This window comes from Glandiceps talaboti, chromosome 23, assembly GCF_964340395.1.
Source record: "Glandiceps talaboti chromosome 23, keGlaTala1.1, whole genome shotgun sequence".
NCBI lineage: Eukaryota > Metazoa > Hemichordata > Enteropneusta > Spengelidae > Glandiceps > Glandiceps talaboti.
In genome coordinates, this window is record NC_135571.1 from 2,477,883 (window position 1) to 2,495,941 (window position 18,059).

Genomic DNA, 18,059 nt, shown 5'->3' on the forward strand with positions numbered 1-18,059 from the left:
GTTTTTAGCTCTCAAATGTTTTCGTAAAAATGGCAAAACTTTGTTATTTGACTAAATCTGACAGTTGTTATTTGATAAACAATTTCAGTTCGAAAAATTTAGAAAAAATGATTCCGACTAGAAATCTGTCGCGTGCAACGGCACTAAGTAGTGACGATCGTGGTTGAGAGTCCAAAAACTGTCGAGAATCCCGCCAACAGACTAAAAGATTCGTTGACAGCACCAGGGTAGTGTTACACTATTTAATGATACTTAGAATACCAAAAGGATATTCTTACCTAACGGTCTTTATCACAGGCTGTTGCGGAGCTGCACCAAGTACTTGGTTTCATCCATAAATCAGTCAGCGTCCTGGCAAGTTCCCGTATCTAGCGTCGTCATTGACTTTCTTCGGAACCGGAGGTTTCCGATTTTCAACGATGACATGCACCCTCGTTCCACTATAATAGCAACGAAATCAGGTCCACGGGTTTTTACTTGTCGATTACGCAAGCGCGCACACACACACACACACACACACAGGGACGCGTAATCTTACTTATACGAATGGAGAAAAACAATACCATAGCCAATTATATTGTCAGTGTATCAAGTGAGCATAATGCGGCATGGAGAATACTTACATTCGAAGCAACAATATTCAAGTTTGTAGTCGTCGCACTGGCAGGTATAAAATCCTCAAGCCAAGCAACATTACGTGTCCTGTGAACAGACACAGACACAGACAGGTACCCTCACACACACACACACACACACACACATTTCGCCATTATTAATCACACATTTGATGCCTTACTCTATTTGTTTTTATTTACACAAACAAGCTCTCAACACATTATGTACATGCACTGCGTCAGCAAAAAAAAATCACTTAAAAATTTAGTTCCAAATTGAATAAATTACTAATTAATTGATTAATTGATTGATTGATTAATTGATTGATTGATTGCAAAGGTGACAATTAATGTAATAACTGAAATCCTGCAAAGCTGGAAAGACCTTCTTTCCAGCAAAGATTGATCACATCCTGTTGGAATAAAAATGTACATTTTACTTCTAATAAAGTCATTAAAACTCCTCCCCCCCCTAACAATGCAGTAGTCCCCCCCCCTAACCCCGAAGAATGCAGTCGTCCAATGTTGAAAGACATGACCATAAAAGAGGAGAATGCTTTGCATAAATCTAAATTTTTTTCCAAAAATAAATTGCTAAATTCTAACAAAAAAATAATCATTTGCTTTTTGGGTCAATTTCATTTTTATATGCAAAAACATTTTCACATTAGGGAGGTAGCAAACAGATTATCCCATGATCCATTGCAGCTATTTCATATTCAAATTAGCTGCCATTTTGCATAGCAAGCAAGTACATGAAAAGGGTACATCTGATTTAATAGGTTAATTTTTAGAGCATTTGATTCATTAAGAAGAAAACCTTAATGTTGCGCAAGATTTGGTATTCAATTTGTGTTGTATGAATTATGTGTATTTGTTTTATGACAAGTATTGACATTACAGACTACACATTCCAATAAATGAATTCACATTATACCAAACACAAACAAAATTGTAAACATTTGTACTGGAAATAAAGGATTTCTTCTCTGGTGATACAGTCACGACATCGCATTGGTTCTGTGATTCCAAGTCACAACAACACAATGTGTTGTGGTCCTCTAAATGCACTCTCGCAAACCAGGGCTGTTATTTTTTCTGCTACACTTCCACTGGGACGGCGCATTAAAACAGGCCATGGTTTGCGACAATGCTCCAAATGTGACAAAAAATCCAAAATCCTTATAATTTTCCAAAATTAAGCTCACATGGGTATACAATCAAATTAATCTTCAATTTTCTCCTCATTAAGTTTCAAAAACACTATAACATAAGGGGTCTCACTAGTTGTCTTTGACTCATAAAAACATAGCCCCTTAGGTCACACACATTTTCCAAGGCTGAATGAAAAAGAAATACTGGGTGAAAAATATCAGATCACATCACTCATTTTCCTCAGCGAAGAACACAAAAATGTTGGGAATACAAGATAATAATCATGAAATTACAGAACACGATCATTTTGCCTGCCAATAAAAAGTTGTTTTGTCTCATGAGTTGCATGTATTACAAGAACACTGATTGGTTAGTTCTTAGATCAGATACAGAGCTAACGAATCAAATCTTTCCTTACAGTGTTGTTGAGGACGATACATTGTACCCTACAAGGACACCTACCATCGAACAATTTGAAAACATTCACAATTTACTGCAAATATAAATGTACACAGAAATATCCCACTTTGTCTGGGCATACAAATTTTCCATTAGAATATACATATTTAACAGTGTTTCTGTGAAGGACAGCTAGAAGGTAAAATCTACCTAGCTGGGTTCTCACACAATTATATTGGAATTGAAACATTGCCATTCTAACCCCTTTTTACCTTTCTGTTATCAGGGTTCCCCAACCTTAGCAAAAAACACTGAACATGTATTTAACTTCATGCTTTCTGGCCCTACTGAGTTATCATAATTTCTGTGATTTTTGAAACTTTTTGGCATTAAATTTTAGTATGGTGTGAGAAAATTTGCTCAAGACTTCAGATGACCTTTGTGTGACCCCAGACTTCATATCAGAATATCCTTAAGTGTCATTTCATTTGTTGTTAAGTTTTCTAAATGCAAAAGCTCCCTCCCCAGCAACAAGACTTCAAAACATATGTACAACATGCTGTGAACTTCAGTAATCATGTGCATGACCTTTGACAGAGTTTCTGAAGGTTGTTGCACAAAGTTGAATTATGACAGTAGATCATTAACATTGTTAACCCTCTAACCAAATACATATAAGTTATTGCATCTTGAACAGTGCCCAGCAATAAGAAGTGAAGGTTTACACATGAGTATACTTTTCAATAAACTTTTTTTACCAAGTTAAATACAGTCGAAAATGTCAACTCAAGTTATCATTTACATAGTTGTGATGTCATCTACAGTCGATACCATTAACAAATTTCACATTTCTCAATAATAAACACATCACAGTAAGTAACAAATTGTGCTAAATTACCATCAAAAACTTAATGTCTGACATCATAGTCTACAAACAGCACCTGCTATTAATAACTCATTCATTTACATGGCCATCATTTAAACATAACAAAAGAAGGCAAAATTGCATATTTAGACACATTTTTGGTTCAACTGTCAAAGTCTCTAACTGATTGGCAAAGGTTACAATTCTCCATCATTTTCATCGTACAATAGATAGCACTTAACATTTCAGTGAACAGTGCCCTCAAGTATCATTTTCAGAGAATGGCACTCAAAAAACATTTTCAGTGACAATGCCCTCAAGTAACATTTCAGTGAACAATGCCCTCAAGTAAATTAAAGGGGAAAGTCAGAATACAATGGGTTAAGTTCATTTTCAGGATATATGAGAGTTATAGTAGAGATAATGCAATTGCTTTTTAAGCATGTCATTTGAACAGCTCTAAGTGTTATATCAACGTCAAAATAATCCCCTATCTGACTTGCACTTGTAAAGGCCATAGATTCAATCCTAGGTTCTCACATTAGTGTTATCTTATCAGTGGAGACTTAAGGGCCAGGGTTTCAATCCTAGGTTCTCACATTAGTGTTATCTTATCAGTGGAGACTTAAACGCCAGGGTTTTAATCCCAGGTTCTCACATTAGTGTTATCTTATCAGTGTAGACTTAAACGCCAAAGATTCAATCCCAGGTTCTCACATTAGTGTTATCTTATCAGTGGAGACTTAAAGGCCAGGGTTTCAATCCCAGGTTCTCACATTAGTGTTATCTTATCAGTGGGGACTTAAAGGCCAGGGTTTCAATCCCAGGTTCTCACATTAGTGTTATCTTATCAGTGGAGACTTAATGGCCAGGGTTTCAATCCCAGGTTCTCACATTAGTGTTATCTTATCAGTGGAGACTTAAGGGCCAGGGTTTTAATCCCAGGTTCTCACATTAGTGTTATCTTATCAGTGGAGACTTAAAGGCCAGGGTTTCAATCCTAGGTTCTCACATTAGTGTTATCTTATCAGTGGAGACTTAAAGGCCAGGGTTTCAATCCCAGGTTCTCACATTAGTGTTATCTTATCAGTGGAGACTTAAAGGCCAGAGATTCAATCCTAGGTTCTCACATTAGCATTTTCTCATAAGGATTACAAAGACCATTCTTTTGTTTTCGACCCATTTTTTCTCTAGCTGTACCAGACAACTTTTTTTTTTTTATCAGATTTAAACTTAATCCTAATCTGAACTTGCCCCTTTAAATTCTGTTCTTACAGTAAAAATACAACGCATCATCCAATCCATGGTCAATATTACATGTCCTGGCCAAGATGAAATACATAATGCTTAACTTCCCTACAAAGAAGCAAGGCACTTTTTACAACACCTTCTCATAATTAAGAACTTATCCAAAATCTAAATATACAATCAAAAAATCCAGGTGATCGTTTTCTATAAGACAGCCTACAAGCAGCACTGATCAACAACAACATCCGCAAACAGTGTTTAAGAACATCACATACAAACAGCGCCCCCTACAGTCCAAACAACAAAACTACGGTAGTTTGACAAGATTCAAATCAAGAAACCACTAGAAGATTGACATACATGTATTTGTTTTCGAGGATAGAACCAATTTTTTTTTCTGCAAAGTTCGCATGTAACTATGTGTTCACTTTAATCTTGAGACACATCAAATGTTCCGTATGACAAAGAAATTTTGCAAAAAGTTTGATAAAATGTTCCCAATATTTGACACATTTTGTACTTAAACAACTGTTAAACATAACTGCAGCCATTACCATTATCTATATAGTTAAATTACAACAACAAACCATAATGCTCACTCAATACCATTTCTTCAAACTGTATCTTTTTCAAAAACCCAGAAAGGAAGATTGTAAAGCTATGTCAAGACATCATAATAAGCTGGAATATTTTACATCATTTGACCAAAAGTAGTCTTGTGATTGGTTTGACCATTTTTCATGTTGGCTTTAAGTCTAATTTTCCCTCACCAAATCTCCCATAAAATGAGAGTATAGATACTAAATATATTATGCAGTAACCAAGACAACACAAATACGCAGATACAAAAAATCTCTAAAACCCTGTGTTTGCAAAAGGCAGTACATCTGCGATGATACCCTAGTAACAATGAGGGGGTAAAATTTGCTGATTTGCAATGTTTTGTACTACAAGCAACCATACCAATGAACTGAGTAAAAAAGATGTCATATTAGTCAGATTTTGATTCACATGAATTTTTCAAGATGGAAATACTGAAGAGTGGTCTACAGTTTGAGCAAACAAGGAACACCATCTTATAAACACTAAAAAAAAAGAAATTGAGAGCGGTTTTACTGCTTTGAAAACTAACCCTGCATGCTCAGATCAGAGAAAATATAACTTTTTAACCCTTTCATTCCTAGAGACGACATTGGAATAAATAGAAACTTGATTGTAAGAACATTTTCTAAAATTTAAGAATATTACTTCATTGGGAAGTAATATTTCTTGAATTCTGATCTAAAATAAAGTTGATCTTTTTCCAAAAATTACAGAGAAACAAGAATTTTTGTTCAAAAATTTTGGCGGGAAAGTTTCTAGTCCTGAAAGGGTTAAGCATACAAGATCCAGCTGCTCTTGCCATTGCATTTCCTGATAAAGCTACTCAATGTTTAAATGAAAACTTAACAACATCAAATAAATATTTTCCGACAAAGTACGATGATACAACACTGGAGGTAAAACCAGACCTTTTGAGTTTGAAATCGCTTTTGAAATAATTCTTGTATTTTAATGTTCTCTTGTACTTCATAAAGTCAATAGACTGGCTGCTTGACTGGTGATATAAATGTTGGTATGTATTGATGCTGGTTCAAATTGGTTAAAATTCACGAGTTGATTTAAGGAATGGTAGCGTACGTGGGTTATCTTCTACTGAATGCGATACAAGCAAGGGTAGTAACCGCTGCTATTACAACTACAACACCAACAGCCTTCCAGCCTGGTTCTTCTAGCTGATAGTAAAGAGCAGATGCCTATAGATAAAGCAAATTTATAACATCTTTAGTGAAAGATCTTTCTTTTTCCCCTTGCGGGATCATTTAAGTATTATAAACTATTATTATTATTTTATCATGCAATAATCTTGACTGAAATATTGTCATTTACCATGTTTCTAAGACTGAAAGGTAGTCTGTATTCAGATGCAGATTATATTTTGTCGTATTCCTAAAACACCTTCTGAAATATATTTAAATACTAGTTGTATGCAAATACATAACCTATAACATACAATCTATAATAGACAGCATGTACACTGCACATACAGAATGCACGCTACTCATCGAGGAATTGGACACATAAAATATAATCTAGCATCTGTACTACATTGTATCTCCTCAAACGCCCCAAAGTGGATAACCAGGCATTTGAGTTAGTTGTTCCATAAGAGGGCACTCATGAATATTCATAGAAATGAAAGTCTGGTAGGTAAGAATAGTTATCTTGACTTCATGGAACGTCCAACGCACACCATGTTATGTTTAAAGCTATTAATTAAAGCGACGATAGTATTAAAGATAAATTACAAAGTCAAGACTGTTGACAGTCTAACTGAAAGGTACAAGGTGTTAGATAGTGAGATTACACGTAAATGTATGACAACTCTCTCGGCTAGTTTGACAGGTAAGACTGTGGCCGTGAAACTGTGACAAGTCTTTCGGCTGCAAATGATACACTTGACAACAAATTAAGACTATAAAGTGTACTTACCCAGCCTCCTTGTTGTGCTATCCATGCAGAAATTCTTTCACCAATGATAAACTTGACTACAAATGTAACTACTTTATTGAAGAAACCTCTAAATCCTTTTTGTATAACATCCATGGCTATTCTGTACCCAAACATTAACAAGGCTACGATTCGTCCCCAGTTCAAACCATCCGTAAATATTCTGTACAAAGACAAGACAAAGTACTGCAGCAAATAAGTTATCTTAAAATAAAATTAACTTTGTGTTGTAGATTTCACAATAACAATTCTGTATAAAGGAGATAAATCAAAGTACTGCATCAATTATCTTAAAATAAATTAAATTAACTTTGTGTTGTAGATTTCACAATAACAATTCTGTATAGAGGAGATAAATCAAAGTACTGCAGCAATTAAGTTATCTTAAAATAAATTAAATTAACTTTGTGTTGTAGATTTAATAATGACAATTCTGTATAGAGGATATAAGACAAAGTACTGAAGCAATTAAGTTATCTTAAAAAAGAGTAAGTTTGTGTTGTAGATTTCACAATGACAATTCTGTATAGAGGAGATAAATCAAAGTACTGCAGCAATTAAGTTCTCTTAAACAGAGTAAGTTTGTGTTGTAGATTTCAATGACAATTCTGTATAGAGGATATAAGACAAAGTACTGCAGCAATTAAGTTATCTTGCATGCATAGAACTACACTAGATGTGTAGATGTACACATCATGAAATAGCATAGACATGATGAAAACAATATTGAGGGTGTGAACAATACTGGTGTTAAATCAAGTTTATGTCATCCTACATATGCAGAGTAGTACAGTTTAGTCACATTGAAGTGATTTGATGGATCAGGAAGTACAACATCAAGACTACATGTACAGTGGATTTCAAAATACCGTTCAGATTTTCTATTTGATAAAACCACACAGAAATTAATAAGAAACTTGACATGCGAGAGTTTGAAAAAATACAGCGTCAGCGATTGTAAGGGCAACATGGACACTTTCAAGATCTGGGAGTCACTGTTTGGACAAAAATGATTCCCAAATTTCCATTTTTATCAACTCTGTATATATTTTAACAGAAATCATGGTATAAACATTTAGAAAACCATCTTTGTCAGGAGATAAATCCAAATACTCCTAACAAGAGTTGCCACCATGTGATTTACTACAGAGGTCATGTTGTGGGTCAGCTCTCCATGCACCCATATTGTAACAATCATTGACGTTGTATTTTCCCAGACTCTGCTGGGGTGGAGCCCTCAACGGTGAGAATCTGGGTAACCAAGACTAGGCTAGAGGGTGAGTTAGGGTCTGGGTTAGAGGTCAAGTGTTTAGGTTAGACGGCAAGGCCATGAGTATAATGGCAACTTTTCACTTGCCTAAATGTATACAAAACAAAAATATGGAAAACTCTTTCGGCTTTTATATTGGCTGCAAAAATGTACATTGAGAAAATGAGACTGAAAGTTTTAATATAACCAGGTACCTACTTTCTGGCAATATTTGCAAAATGTTCATACGCTGTTGATGGTGTGACATCTAACGCTCGTATCATCGTACGAAATTCACCCGCATAGCGAGCATTGATGTCATCTCCTATCTGTGCTAGCCTCCTACCAACTTGAGCTGTAGGACTGATTGGAGTAAAGAAAAAACAACAATAATATAGATTGTTAATGAGTATAGAATTTACACACAATATTGAGACACTTTCTTTCGGATAACAAAGTAGACAAATAGACATGGAACTCAAGAATAACTTTCTGACTGGCTAACTCTTCTAATACTGGGTAAAAAAAACGTGTTAACACAGACCAGGCACTAAAACTGCATCAGTATCTGGCTACCCTACCTTACTTAGAAGGACCACAATGCATCAATGCTGTAATTATTTCAGCTATCCTAACCGCAATTTTGATTTTTTTCATATTTTCGCTCTTCTCCAAGAAGGATCAAAAGGATGAGCGAAAATTCTATAATTCAAAATAGCATTTAGGATGGTTGAAATAGGGTAACGTTACAGTGTGTTAGTCATTCAAGACTACAGGTAGGCTAGTATCAGACTAGCTCAGTGCTAAATACAGGGTCAACATAGTGTTAAGAGTGTGTGCCCCTTCAGCTAATACATGTATCACATGACATGGACGTACAGCTATGGTGGGTGTTTCCCTAAATTCATCTAATTTCTACAAGAAGATACTATGCAATGAAAATAAAATTTGTGCACATGCAATGCTTGTTGTTCCCTGAATTTCTGGAAAAAGGGTAAAAATATACATTTTTTATTAAAAATAAAATCTGAGTTTCTCACCTCAAAGGATTGGTAGTAAACCCTTGTAATTCTGGCACTGATGGTGTCTCACTGTCTGCCTGGAATTCTTGCTGAAACCTTTGGAACATAAAATTTCTGACGATACCCTCTGCTTGTTCTTGAACATTTTCTTCCGTATCTGGAGGCAGCTCTGTTTGGTTCTCTGTTCTAGTGAAGGTAGGCCTGTTACTGGCCATCTTGTGATATCTCTTGGTTACTATGGTAACTGAAAGAAGAAACATGAAAGAGTTCATTAAAATTACAGTGCACTTAATATCAATTAACATGCTTTTCTTGTTTTACTCTTCCTGAAACTGTTTACTGTATTTTGATCTGATTTGAGATTGAATGTTCATAGACTCTGGGTTCAAAGTATATAAAAATTTCTACTCAGAGTCAAAATATTTTGGAAGCAAATTCCCTTCTACAACATATCGCAAGAAAGTTTTCAAGAAATTATTTCTACCAAGTGCAATAAACATTCTTAATTCAGGTTCATAGTCAAATGGTATTTTAGAATTAACATAACATCCTATTGTGCTGAATTTTACTGTCATTTACATTCTGTTCTGTTCTTTGTTACCTATATGTATATCAGTGTTTTAGTCTTCAGTTGTCTATATTTTGTGTGTAAATTGTATTTTTGTCTCTTTGGGGTGAAGCTAAAGAGAAATTTCCAATGAGGACGATAAAGTTATATTGATTTGAACTAAATTTAGGTGAATGTACACGCATGATTTCTTTTTCAGTTTCACAGAAAAGATTTCAAATTCAATTTTTCCAAACTCACCTTATTGAGGTAATTTCCTCTACTGCACCGGAGACAGAAAACAAAGAGAGAAAGAAAGATGAAAATTAAACAAAAAAGAAATTACCACACACCACCAATCCAGTACTATTCTAAAACAGCTTTCAGTTTTGTTTTCTAGTCAGGAATGTTGTTTGCCAAATATTTCTGGTGATGACAAATTTTTTGAATGCTTCCATTACATCAATCCTATTTTAATAATAGCATGTTCTAACATGTACATGATGATGATGTCATCTCATTTGTTTATAGCATGACCTCTGACCTGCATTGTGTGGTTGCAAGCTAGAAGCAGTAGTATCACTATCACCTTCATTTGGCATAAACATGATTCTAGAGAACATTACAATGCATACAATTGCAATTAAGCAATATACAATGTATCAAGATCAGTGAGCCTAATCACAATGTATCAAGATCAGTGAGCCTGATCACAAGGTTTCAAGATCAGTGAGCCTGATCACAAGGTTTCATGTTGTTATCTAACATAAACACAAAAAACATTCCTTACAAAGTGTCTGCTCTGTATTTTTTTTTAATGATAACATAAACAAAAAACAAATGTATTCCACCTTTTGTTGCATTAACAGGCTACATCATGTACACCTTGCATGTCATGACCCCTGACCTTTGACCTGCCTAATTGAAATCTCTACCACCATTATACTTAAGCATTAATTTCATAAATACATTTAACATACACATACATGTACATCATGTACACCTTGCATGTCATGACCCCTGACCTTTGACCTGCATGGCTCTACCATTATAGTAATACATTCTTGAAGCACTAATTTCATAAACAGCACACATTGTACATACATATACAATTCAACTAGAATTTCAAGAATACATAATTCTCCCTCTTTACTTGTACATACTATCAATTATAATCTCGTTCTAATGTAGAGTCACACAGACAAGTTTCACGGAAAATCTAGCTAAATCTGCTGCTGGGGAAAGGATGAACAGTGCATGTCAGTAATAGTAATCTCAGGCTCACACACTGATGGTGGTTGTAGTTGGTTACTTGTTCAGTTTACTACAATCTCGACCTCAAGTTTGAATGTAACGTAAGTGATGTGAGGACGCGATAACGTCATCACATTTATATAAATGCTTCAATAGCCTTAACAACATGTACATGTATCACTGTTGGCAGTAAAAACAGAATTTTGAGCTGGAGAAATCAATTTGCTTGACTATACAGTGGAGATAATCATAAAACGTACAGGACTAGACTAAGCTAATTTTTTTCTTTTCTAGTTCTGGTGACGAGAAGCGTTAATCATTACAATAATAATAATAACTGTATTGCCACATATAAGCACAAAAGCTTATAACAGAAATTGGTGTAGTTTCGAAGATAAAAGACAAGTTAAAAGAAAACGACAGACATTGGTGTAGTTTCGCAGATAAAAGACAAGTTAAAAGAAAACCACAGACATTGGTGTAGTTTCGCAGATAAAAGACAAGTTAAAAGAAAACCACATAAAACAGGTAAGAATGTAAACTGAGATAAAATACAATGGTTGACATGAATTAAAAGCAGTGACATAATATGATCTACTAATAAATATATGGTAAACTAAAGAATTAAAACATGATGCTCTGTTTAGTGTGCGTACGGCCGTGGGGTAAAAACTGTCACAGAAACGATTTGTCCATTATTTCAATTATTCTATACTGTAACCCTGAAGGCAGTAATTCAAACATATTGTGTGCAGAGTGAAATTTGCGGTTGATTATCACTGTTATAGCGGTTGATTATTACTGTGAAATTCATCTTATTGTCACAATTATTCACCAGTGACAATAAGAATTGGACATGAATCAACATGATACAGCTTCATTTGTATTATTGTTCATAAACTTGAGGACAGGTTCAAAAGTGCAAAAACACAATGTACCGGTACTTGTACGTCACCACTGAACTTGACACTATAAAAATGACCTCAGTTCTTTGTTTTTTTAGAAAAATAATAATTTTATTTTGAAGAGTGAAGAAAGAAATATTGACATGTTTTTCTCTTCTTTTCTGTTCCCGGATATAAATATATAAACTGACATTGAACTATACATAAACAAAATTTTGGTCCATATCAATATAGTGCATGACTGGAAGCAAACAAGCACTCAAATATACCCAAGTAACACAGGTATAAAACGCAATGACACTCAACTGACATCATTTCATTTTTGTTGTAATACTCTGGCAATCGCAATTTGGTTTACAAAAATAGACACAAACTAAAACTATTGACAGTATTGTTGTTTGACGTGATAGATTGCACAAGTGGGTGATAACCATATCTCTATAATCACCCTGTTATCAGGATACAACGTAAACATTGGAAGTCCTCAAAAATGCACTCTATAGCATAATAAACACACTCTGTAACATCATAAAAGCACTCTGCAATATCATATAAATGCACTTTGTAACGTCATGGTCATCACGAATGCCAAGTTACTGTGAGTACAACTTAACCAACACTATACAAAAGTTTACACATATACCAACAATAGTTTGAGTTTGAGTATTCTAGTAAACCGAAACTTAGATTGCCAGAATAGTATTTTTATCAGCTTGTGCCATTTAATATATTTGCCTTATATACATATGAAGTATTTTTGACATGTGATGACTAGGTAACACTTCTTGTTACAGAACAAAAGTAATAAAGTATTATCTCTACAGTTGTATACATATAACTTTGCTGCAATTGATATAAAATCTGGTTGGTTTATTACTTGGATGGGAACGAAGCAAAATTTAACACAACACGTTGTTAAAATATTAATCTTATAGACTGGGAAAGATTTATTCAAGCTGTTGTTGTTGTTGTTGTTATTGTTGACATCTATAAATATAAGTTGGACGATTTGAGCAGCTTGCGAATGATTTTTTTGCTGAAAGATTTTGCTATATTTCTTAAACGCTAATTTATTTTTAAGATTTGATGGCAATAACAACAAATTCAACATTACATTTTGCTGCCAAATATTAAATCAACCCTTTACTGACTTGGTTTCAGTAAATCTATGAAATTACACCTTAAATATGGGATATCGGATTTGAAAGGGTTAAAAACATGTCCATCAAGGACTTTGGAAGGCTGGTGACATCATTAATTAAAGCCTGCCCTCTATGGTCAAATTATGACATTAAGCTTTCTGTGGACAATAATGTCACAGGTGACAAGACAATGTTTCAAACATAGTACAAACGATTTTTCCACTCAAAAGTTACGAGATGGCAGATGTACATTTGTTAACTCAAAAGGGATATCTTCAAATATCGAATGTATAGCAAATTGAATATTTTATTAAATGTACATGCAATTTTTTCTGGCCAACATGGAAAAACCAAATTTTTAGTGACATTCTGTCATTGCATAAAATCAATTTTGATTGACCAGCAGTAAAAAAAAACAAAAACAAGATATAAAAACTTGACAAAAAAAAAAAAAATAAATTCTACCTTAAAGTTGATTGTATTTCATTACTTATTCGTAAAAAAAAAGTCACTATTTTTGATTTGAGAATCTATGAATGGAAAATTCTAGCACCCAAAATTATACATATTACAGATTCATCCAATGTATGAGAAATATGAAGAAAAAGAAACATTCCACATTTATGATGTTACAGAAGAACTTTCTCTTGACATTGAGCTTATTTTTTTTTTTTTATTTTTTTTTTTTTACAAAACATCTTTTATTCTATATAATTGAATACAGAAATGTGTTACCAAGGTTACATGTAGTTTATTACATGTATAAAAAGCAAAGCAAAACTTCCACTCAAATATTGAGGAGATTGTTAGCTTTCAAAATATGTATAGTTTATTGTACATTAAATTTCAAATACGCAAATGAAATACTACATTCTATGATTGCAATTTTGGGTGGTAAAATACCTTAAATGAGATTTTGAATACAAAATGGTAATTATTAAGGTTAGAAGTCACTTTTGACATATTCTGTGGTATATTTTTTTTATTTTCTATATATTTCCGTTACCCACTTTTTTTTAAGAGAAGAAAATTGTAAATTTTAGTCAAAATTTTCAAAATTTGGCCACTTCGTAAAATTTGCAACTTTATATGCTTTTCAAATAGTATGTGTAACTTTTTGACAAGTGCCAAATAAATGCACAGGTTTTGTCCAATACCACATGACACACCTTCCAACAGGACAAAGAGGAAATAAAACTACTGTAAAATTGAACACCGACATTGTTGACATTTGTAGCAATATTCATATTCCTAGTCCAATTTTTTTTCAAATTGGAAAACAAAAGTTGTTAAAAACTGGCATAATTTCAATATATTTATACAAATCCCACCTTTTTTTCCACTAATTTGAAAGATTTTACCACTTTTTTACAAAAAAATATGTTTTCTTTGTTTCCTACCTTGTGTCAGGAGAGCCTGTACCTGTGGTGTATCCCTGTACCAACTTCCCTTTTTCTGTTTACAATATTTGGTCTCTTCACCTTTTATACTGGCGGAGCAAAAGACAGTAATAATCATAATCAGTTGAAAATGTCCTCTTTGAAAGGGTTAATCCATTTCCTCATTCAGGGGGGTTGGCTCCCCTTTTGTTACAAGTTATAACTGAAATGCTTTCTTCATGAATCATTTTCCTTATTTAGGTAAAGTTTCCATATTTGGAAATAATGGGTGGAGAATTCTACTAATTTGCATATCATTATTCCTAATATGGAAAATGTTCCATATTTCTTTACTGCTATTGGCTTTTGGGTATTTGAGTGACAGACTTTATTTTGGCTACTGATTTCATTGATAAATCAGGTGTGAATTCACAACAACGGACAAAAACACAGTACATCACTGTTCATCAGCTGCTCAACTTCCTGAAAAACGTTGATATTTATGTCAAGGTCACATGATTCCTTTGTATGCAAATGAGATAATCCTGAAACAGATCACAGCGTTTTATTTCACCAACAAGACCAGCTGATTTCATTATGTTGACCCAATTTATCATAACAGAAAACCAAAATATACAATATCAGTCACTAGACAAAGGAAATATACCCTCTCTTTTTTATAATAACAACTTCATAAATCATTTTAGTTTGAATTTTTTAAATTTCTACTCCATTTATTGAAGATAAAATGTCTCTTATTCATTATTGTTTACATTCTATTCAATTGCCATGGACATATAATCATATTTACCAAAGACCCAATGTTTACAAAATGCTTATTATTCTTTGCAAATTTTATTCTCCAAGTCAATCTTTGTGTTCTACATGTACCTGTACAATGTAGTATTCCATTGTTTGAGTACTGCATGCAGGGCATAACACATATTGAAACATTCATATACTATAACAAATTGAGTTACTTTCGCTACTAGAAAATTTTGCAGATTTTTGCAAATTTTACAGCCTCCTATTATCAGAGACTTATTACCAAACTGGTACATTGTGGCATTGTACAAGAAGGGTATTTTAGTCAAGGACATGTAGATGTACTTATATTACTAATTACCAGACTGGTACACTGTGTTCATGTACAACTACAAGAAGGCATTTTAGTCACTACTTATTTTTACTATTTACCATTGAACTGGTACATTGTGTTCATGTACAAAAAGCCATTTTAGTCACTTCTAATTTTTAGTAATTACCAGACTGGTACATTGTGTACATGTACAAAAAGCCATTTTAGTCACTTCTTATTTTTACTAATTACCAGACTGGTACATTGTGTTCATGTACTCTTAAGAAGACATTTTAGTCGCTACTTAATTTTACTATTTACCAGACTGGTACATTGTGTTCATGTACAAGAAGACATTTTAGTCACTACTCATTTTTACTATTTACCAAAATGGTACACTGTGTTCACATACAAGAAAGCATTTTAGTCACTACTTAATTTTCGCATTTTTATTTTTCAGTGATTAAAACAAAAATAAGTCTTTATTGAAAATTTCCAGGTGTACAGCATTCATTCCTATGTTTCCAAGTCAATAACCTGTTTTTAATTTTTATATTGTAAATTTATGTTATGACAAACAATATTACATCTTTTTTGTCACTGTGAAAGTGTAAACAATTGTTGGAACTCTCTGATGTTACTTTGTGGTGAGACTTTTTATCATCATGATAATTTAAGTGAGATGTCAATCTACATGTATTTGGTTTGTTTACTGACTGCATTAAAATTGTCACTCAGGACCCACTACAATGCACATGTAATATGCAATAGTGCTGCAAACATGAATTGTGGTGTCTCAGAGAGGAGATTGTTGAGTAGTCTATGCAATCTGGACTAAAGCCATGGTATTACTCTGGTAACCGAGGCTTCGGTTTACTAAGATAATGCAGATACAAACTAAAACTATTGTTGCAACATGTTGATGAAACAGTGCAGATAAGCTACATGTACATGTATTGACTGGATGTTGATTTAATTATCTCACTCTGGTGGCTCTCTGAAAGCTACATTTTGTATTTCAGTTTATACTTGTTTGCACTATTCTCACAAAGAAAGAACTGCTACATTGTATCACACAAACACATGAACTGCTACACTGTACCACCTGTGAGTGTAATCTACCATATATATTTAACAACAATAATTTTAATTTGCTTCTATCTTAAATCGAAGCCTCGATTACCAGAGTTGTAAAATATACCTTCAAGCCTCAACAATTACGTTACCTAAAAGTTATGCACCATAAACATCTGTGGTTTTTGACATGAATGACTCAAAAATAGAAATAACTATGACATCATTTCACTGTTTGCCATATGTGCATAAGATGATAGTACACAAAACTGCCTTAATTCAATTTACAAACTAACCCACAGACTTGTATTTTGGATGGTCTAAAATAGTAAGGCAAATCTATAAACAGACTATCTACAAACTACCCCACAGATTACATATAGAGTTTTGGAAGGTTTGATAAAGTCAAGCAAGTCTCAGGCTATACAGTGTATATAGACCTGACCTTGGGAGACTACATTTTTTTGTAGGAGTAACTGGGCCAATTTTTTTTTTGTAAAGTTGGAAATTTTCCATTACAAAACTAAACATAAATTTGATTTAATACAAAGCAGTTCAAAGGTTTTAGCACATAAGCAGTTCAAAGGTTTTAGCATTGACTTTTTGATATGTCTTGGTAGACGATCCTCATCAGAATGACAAATTCCAAAGTTACAGCTGACCACTAGGTGGTTATGAATAACAACTCAAAACACTTGAAGATTAAGACACTTTTTAGTTTTATATACAATGTACATGTATCTCCCAAGGGACTGTGCCAGTCTTCTTTCAATAGATGCTACATGTGTAATCAGGGGTGAACAAATCATTTTGTGAACTGGTGGTCCGACAGACCAGACAAAGTAAAATTTGTGTTGTCCGCCCAAAGAAATCACTAGTCGCGGACCCAGGACCAGTGGATTTGTTCACCCCTGGTACATTGTAATGTATGTTCACAATACAAATGCGGGTTTTGGCTCTAAATCAACGTGATACCTGTACATGTACATATTGTAAAACGGATACAATGGATTTTTGGGCCCCATTCACATTGTATTTTGTACTTGACCCAGTGTCTGCATTAATCATTGATCAAAATCATCCAATGTTAGCATAACATCAATTTACTCCAATCATTTAGCAGTAACCCTGAACCTGACCCCATAAACTGCCCCTTTGACCATTTATCTAGGAAACTAAATACTAGTACTACAGACCTAATCAAATGGGGATTTTCTTTCCACACAAATGTACATGTAATGTTGCCATAAACTATCCTCTTGCATCTGGCCTATCTGAACCTGCCTCAGGGTCCACTTAAACTGTTTACATGTACATTTGATTTGTCATGGCAGTTTAAGACTAGAGTCATCTCAGAGTCAACACAACTTGTCCAGTGTGAACCCCTTAATTGATACTGATACACCCCTCCAAAGTAGCGCAAAGGGTAAACAATTGTTGAATTGTTTTGTCGCTGATGAATTTCACAATGTTTTGCTGAATATTTCTCATCCCATTCTTTCCCATCAGTTTCCCATTATTAATGCATAGTCCATTTGGTGAACGTATCATTTTTATCCCATTGTTTCTCGCGAGTTT

At 33.9% G+C, this 18,059-nt stretch overlaps 1 protein-coding gene across 1 annotated transcript in view; it reads right to left on the reverse strand.

Moving 5' to 3' along the window:
- Positions 1-824: 824 nt before the first annotated feature.
- Positions 825-18,059, reverse strand: part of LOC144452829 (bcl-2 homologous antagonist/killer-like) — a 40,888-nt gene continuing 23,653 nt past the window's right edge. The window contains exons 2-7 of the mRNA XM_078143996.1: positions 14,351-14,439; positions 9,911-9,932; positions 9,121-9,346; positions 8,300-8,443; positions 6,814-6,994; positions 825-6,077 (exon numbers count right to left, since the gene is read on the reverse strand). Coding sequence (XP_078000122.1) covers positions 5,967-6,077; positions 6,814-6,994; positions 8,300-8,443; positions 9,121-9,317 — 633 coding nt within the window. The 5' untranslated portion in view covers positions 9,318-9,346; positions 9,911-9,932; positions 14,351-14,439 and the 3' untranslated portion in view covers positions 825-5,966. The remainder of the gene's footprint in view (positions 6,078-6,813; positions 6,995-8,299; positions 8,444-9,120; positions 9,347-9,910; positions 9,933-14,350; positions 14,440-18,059) is intronic.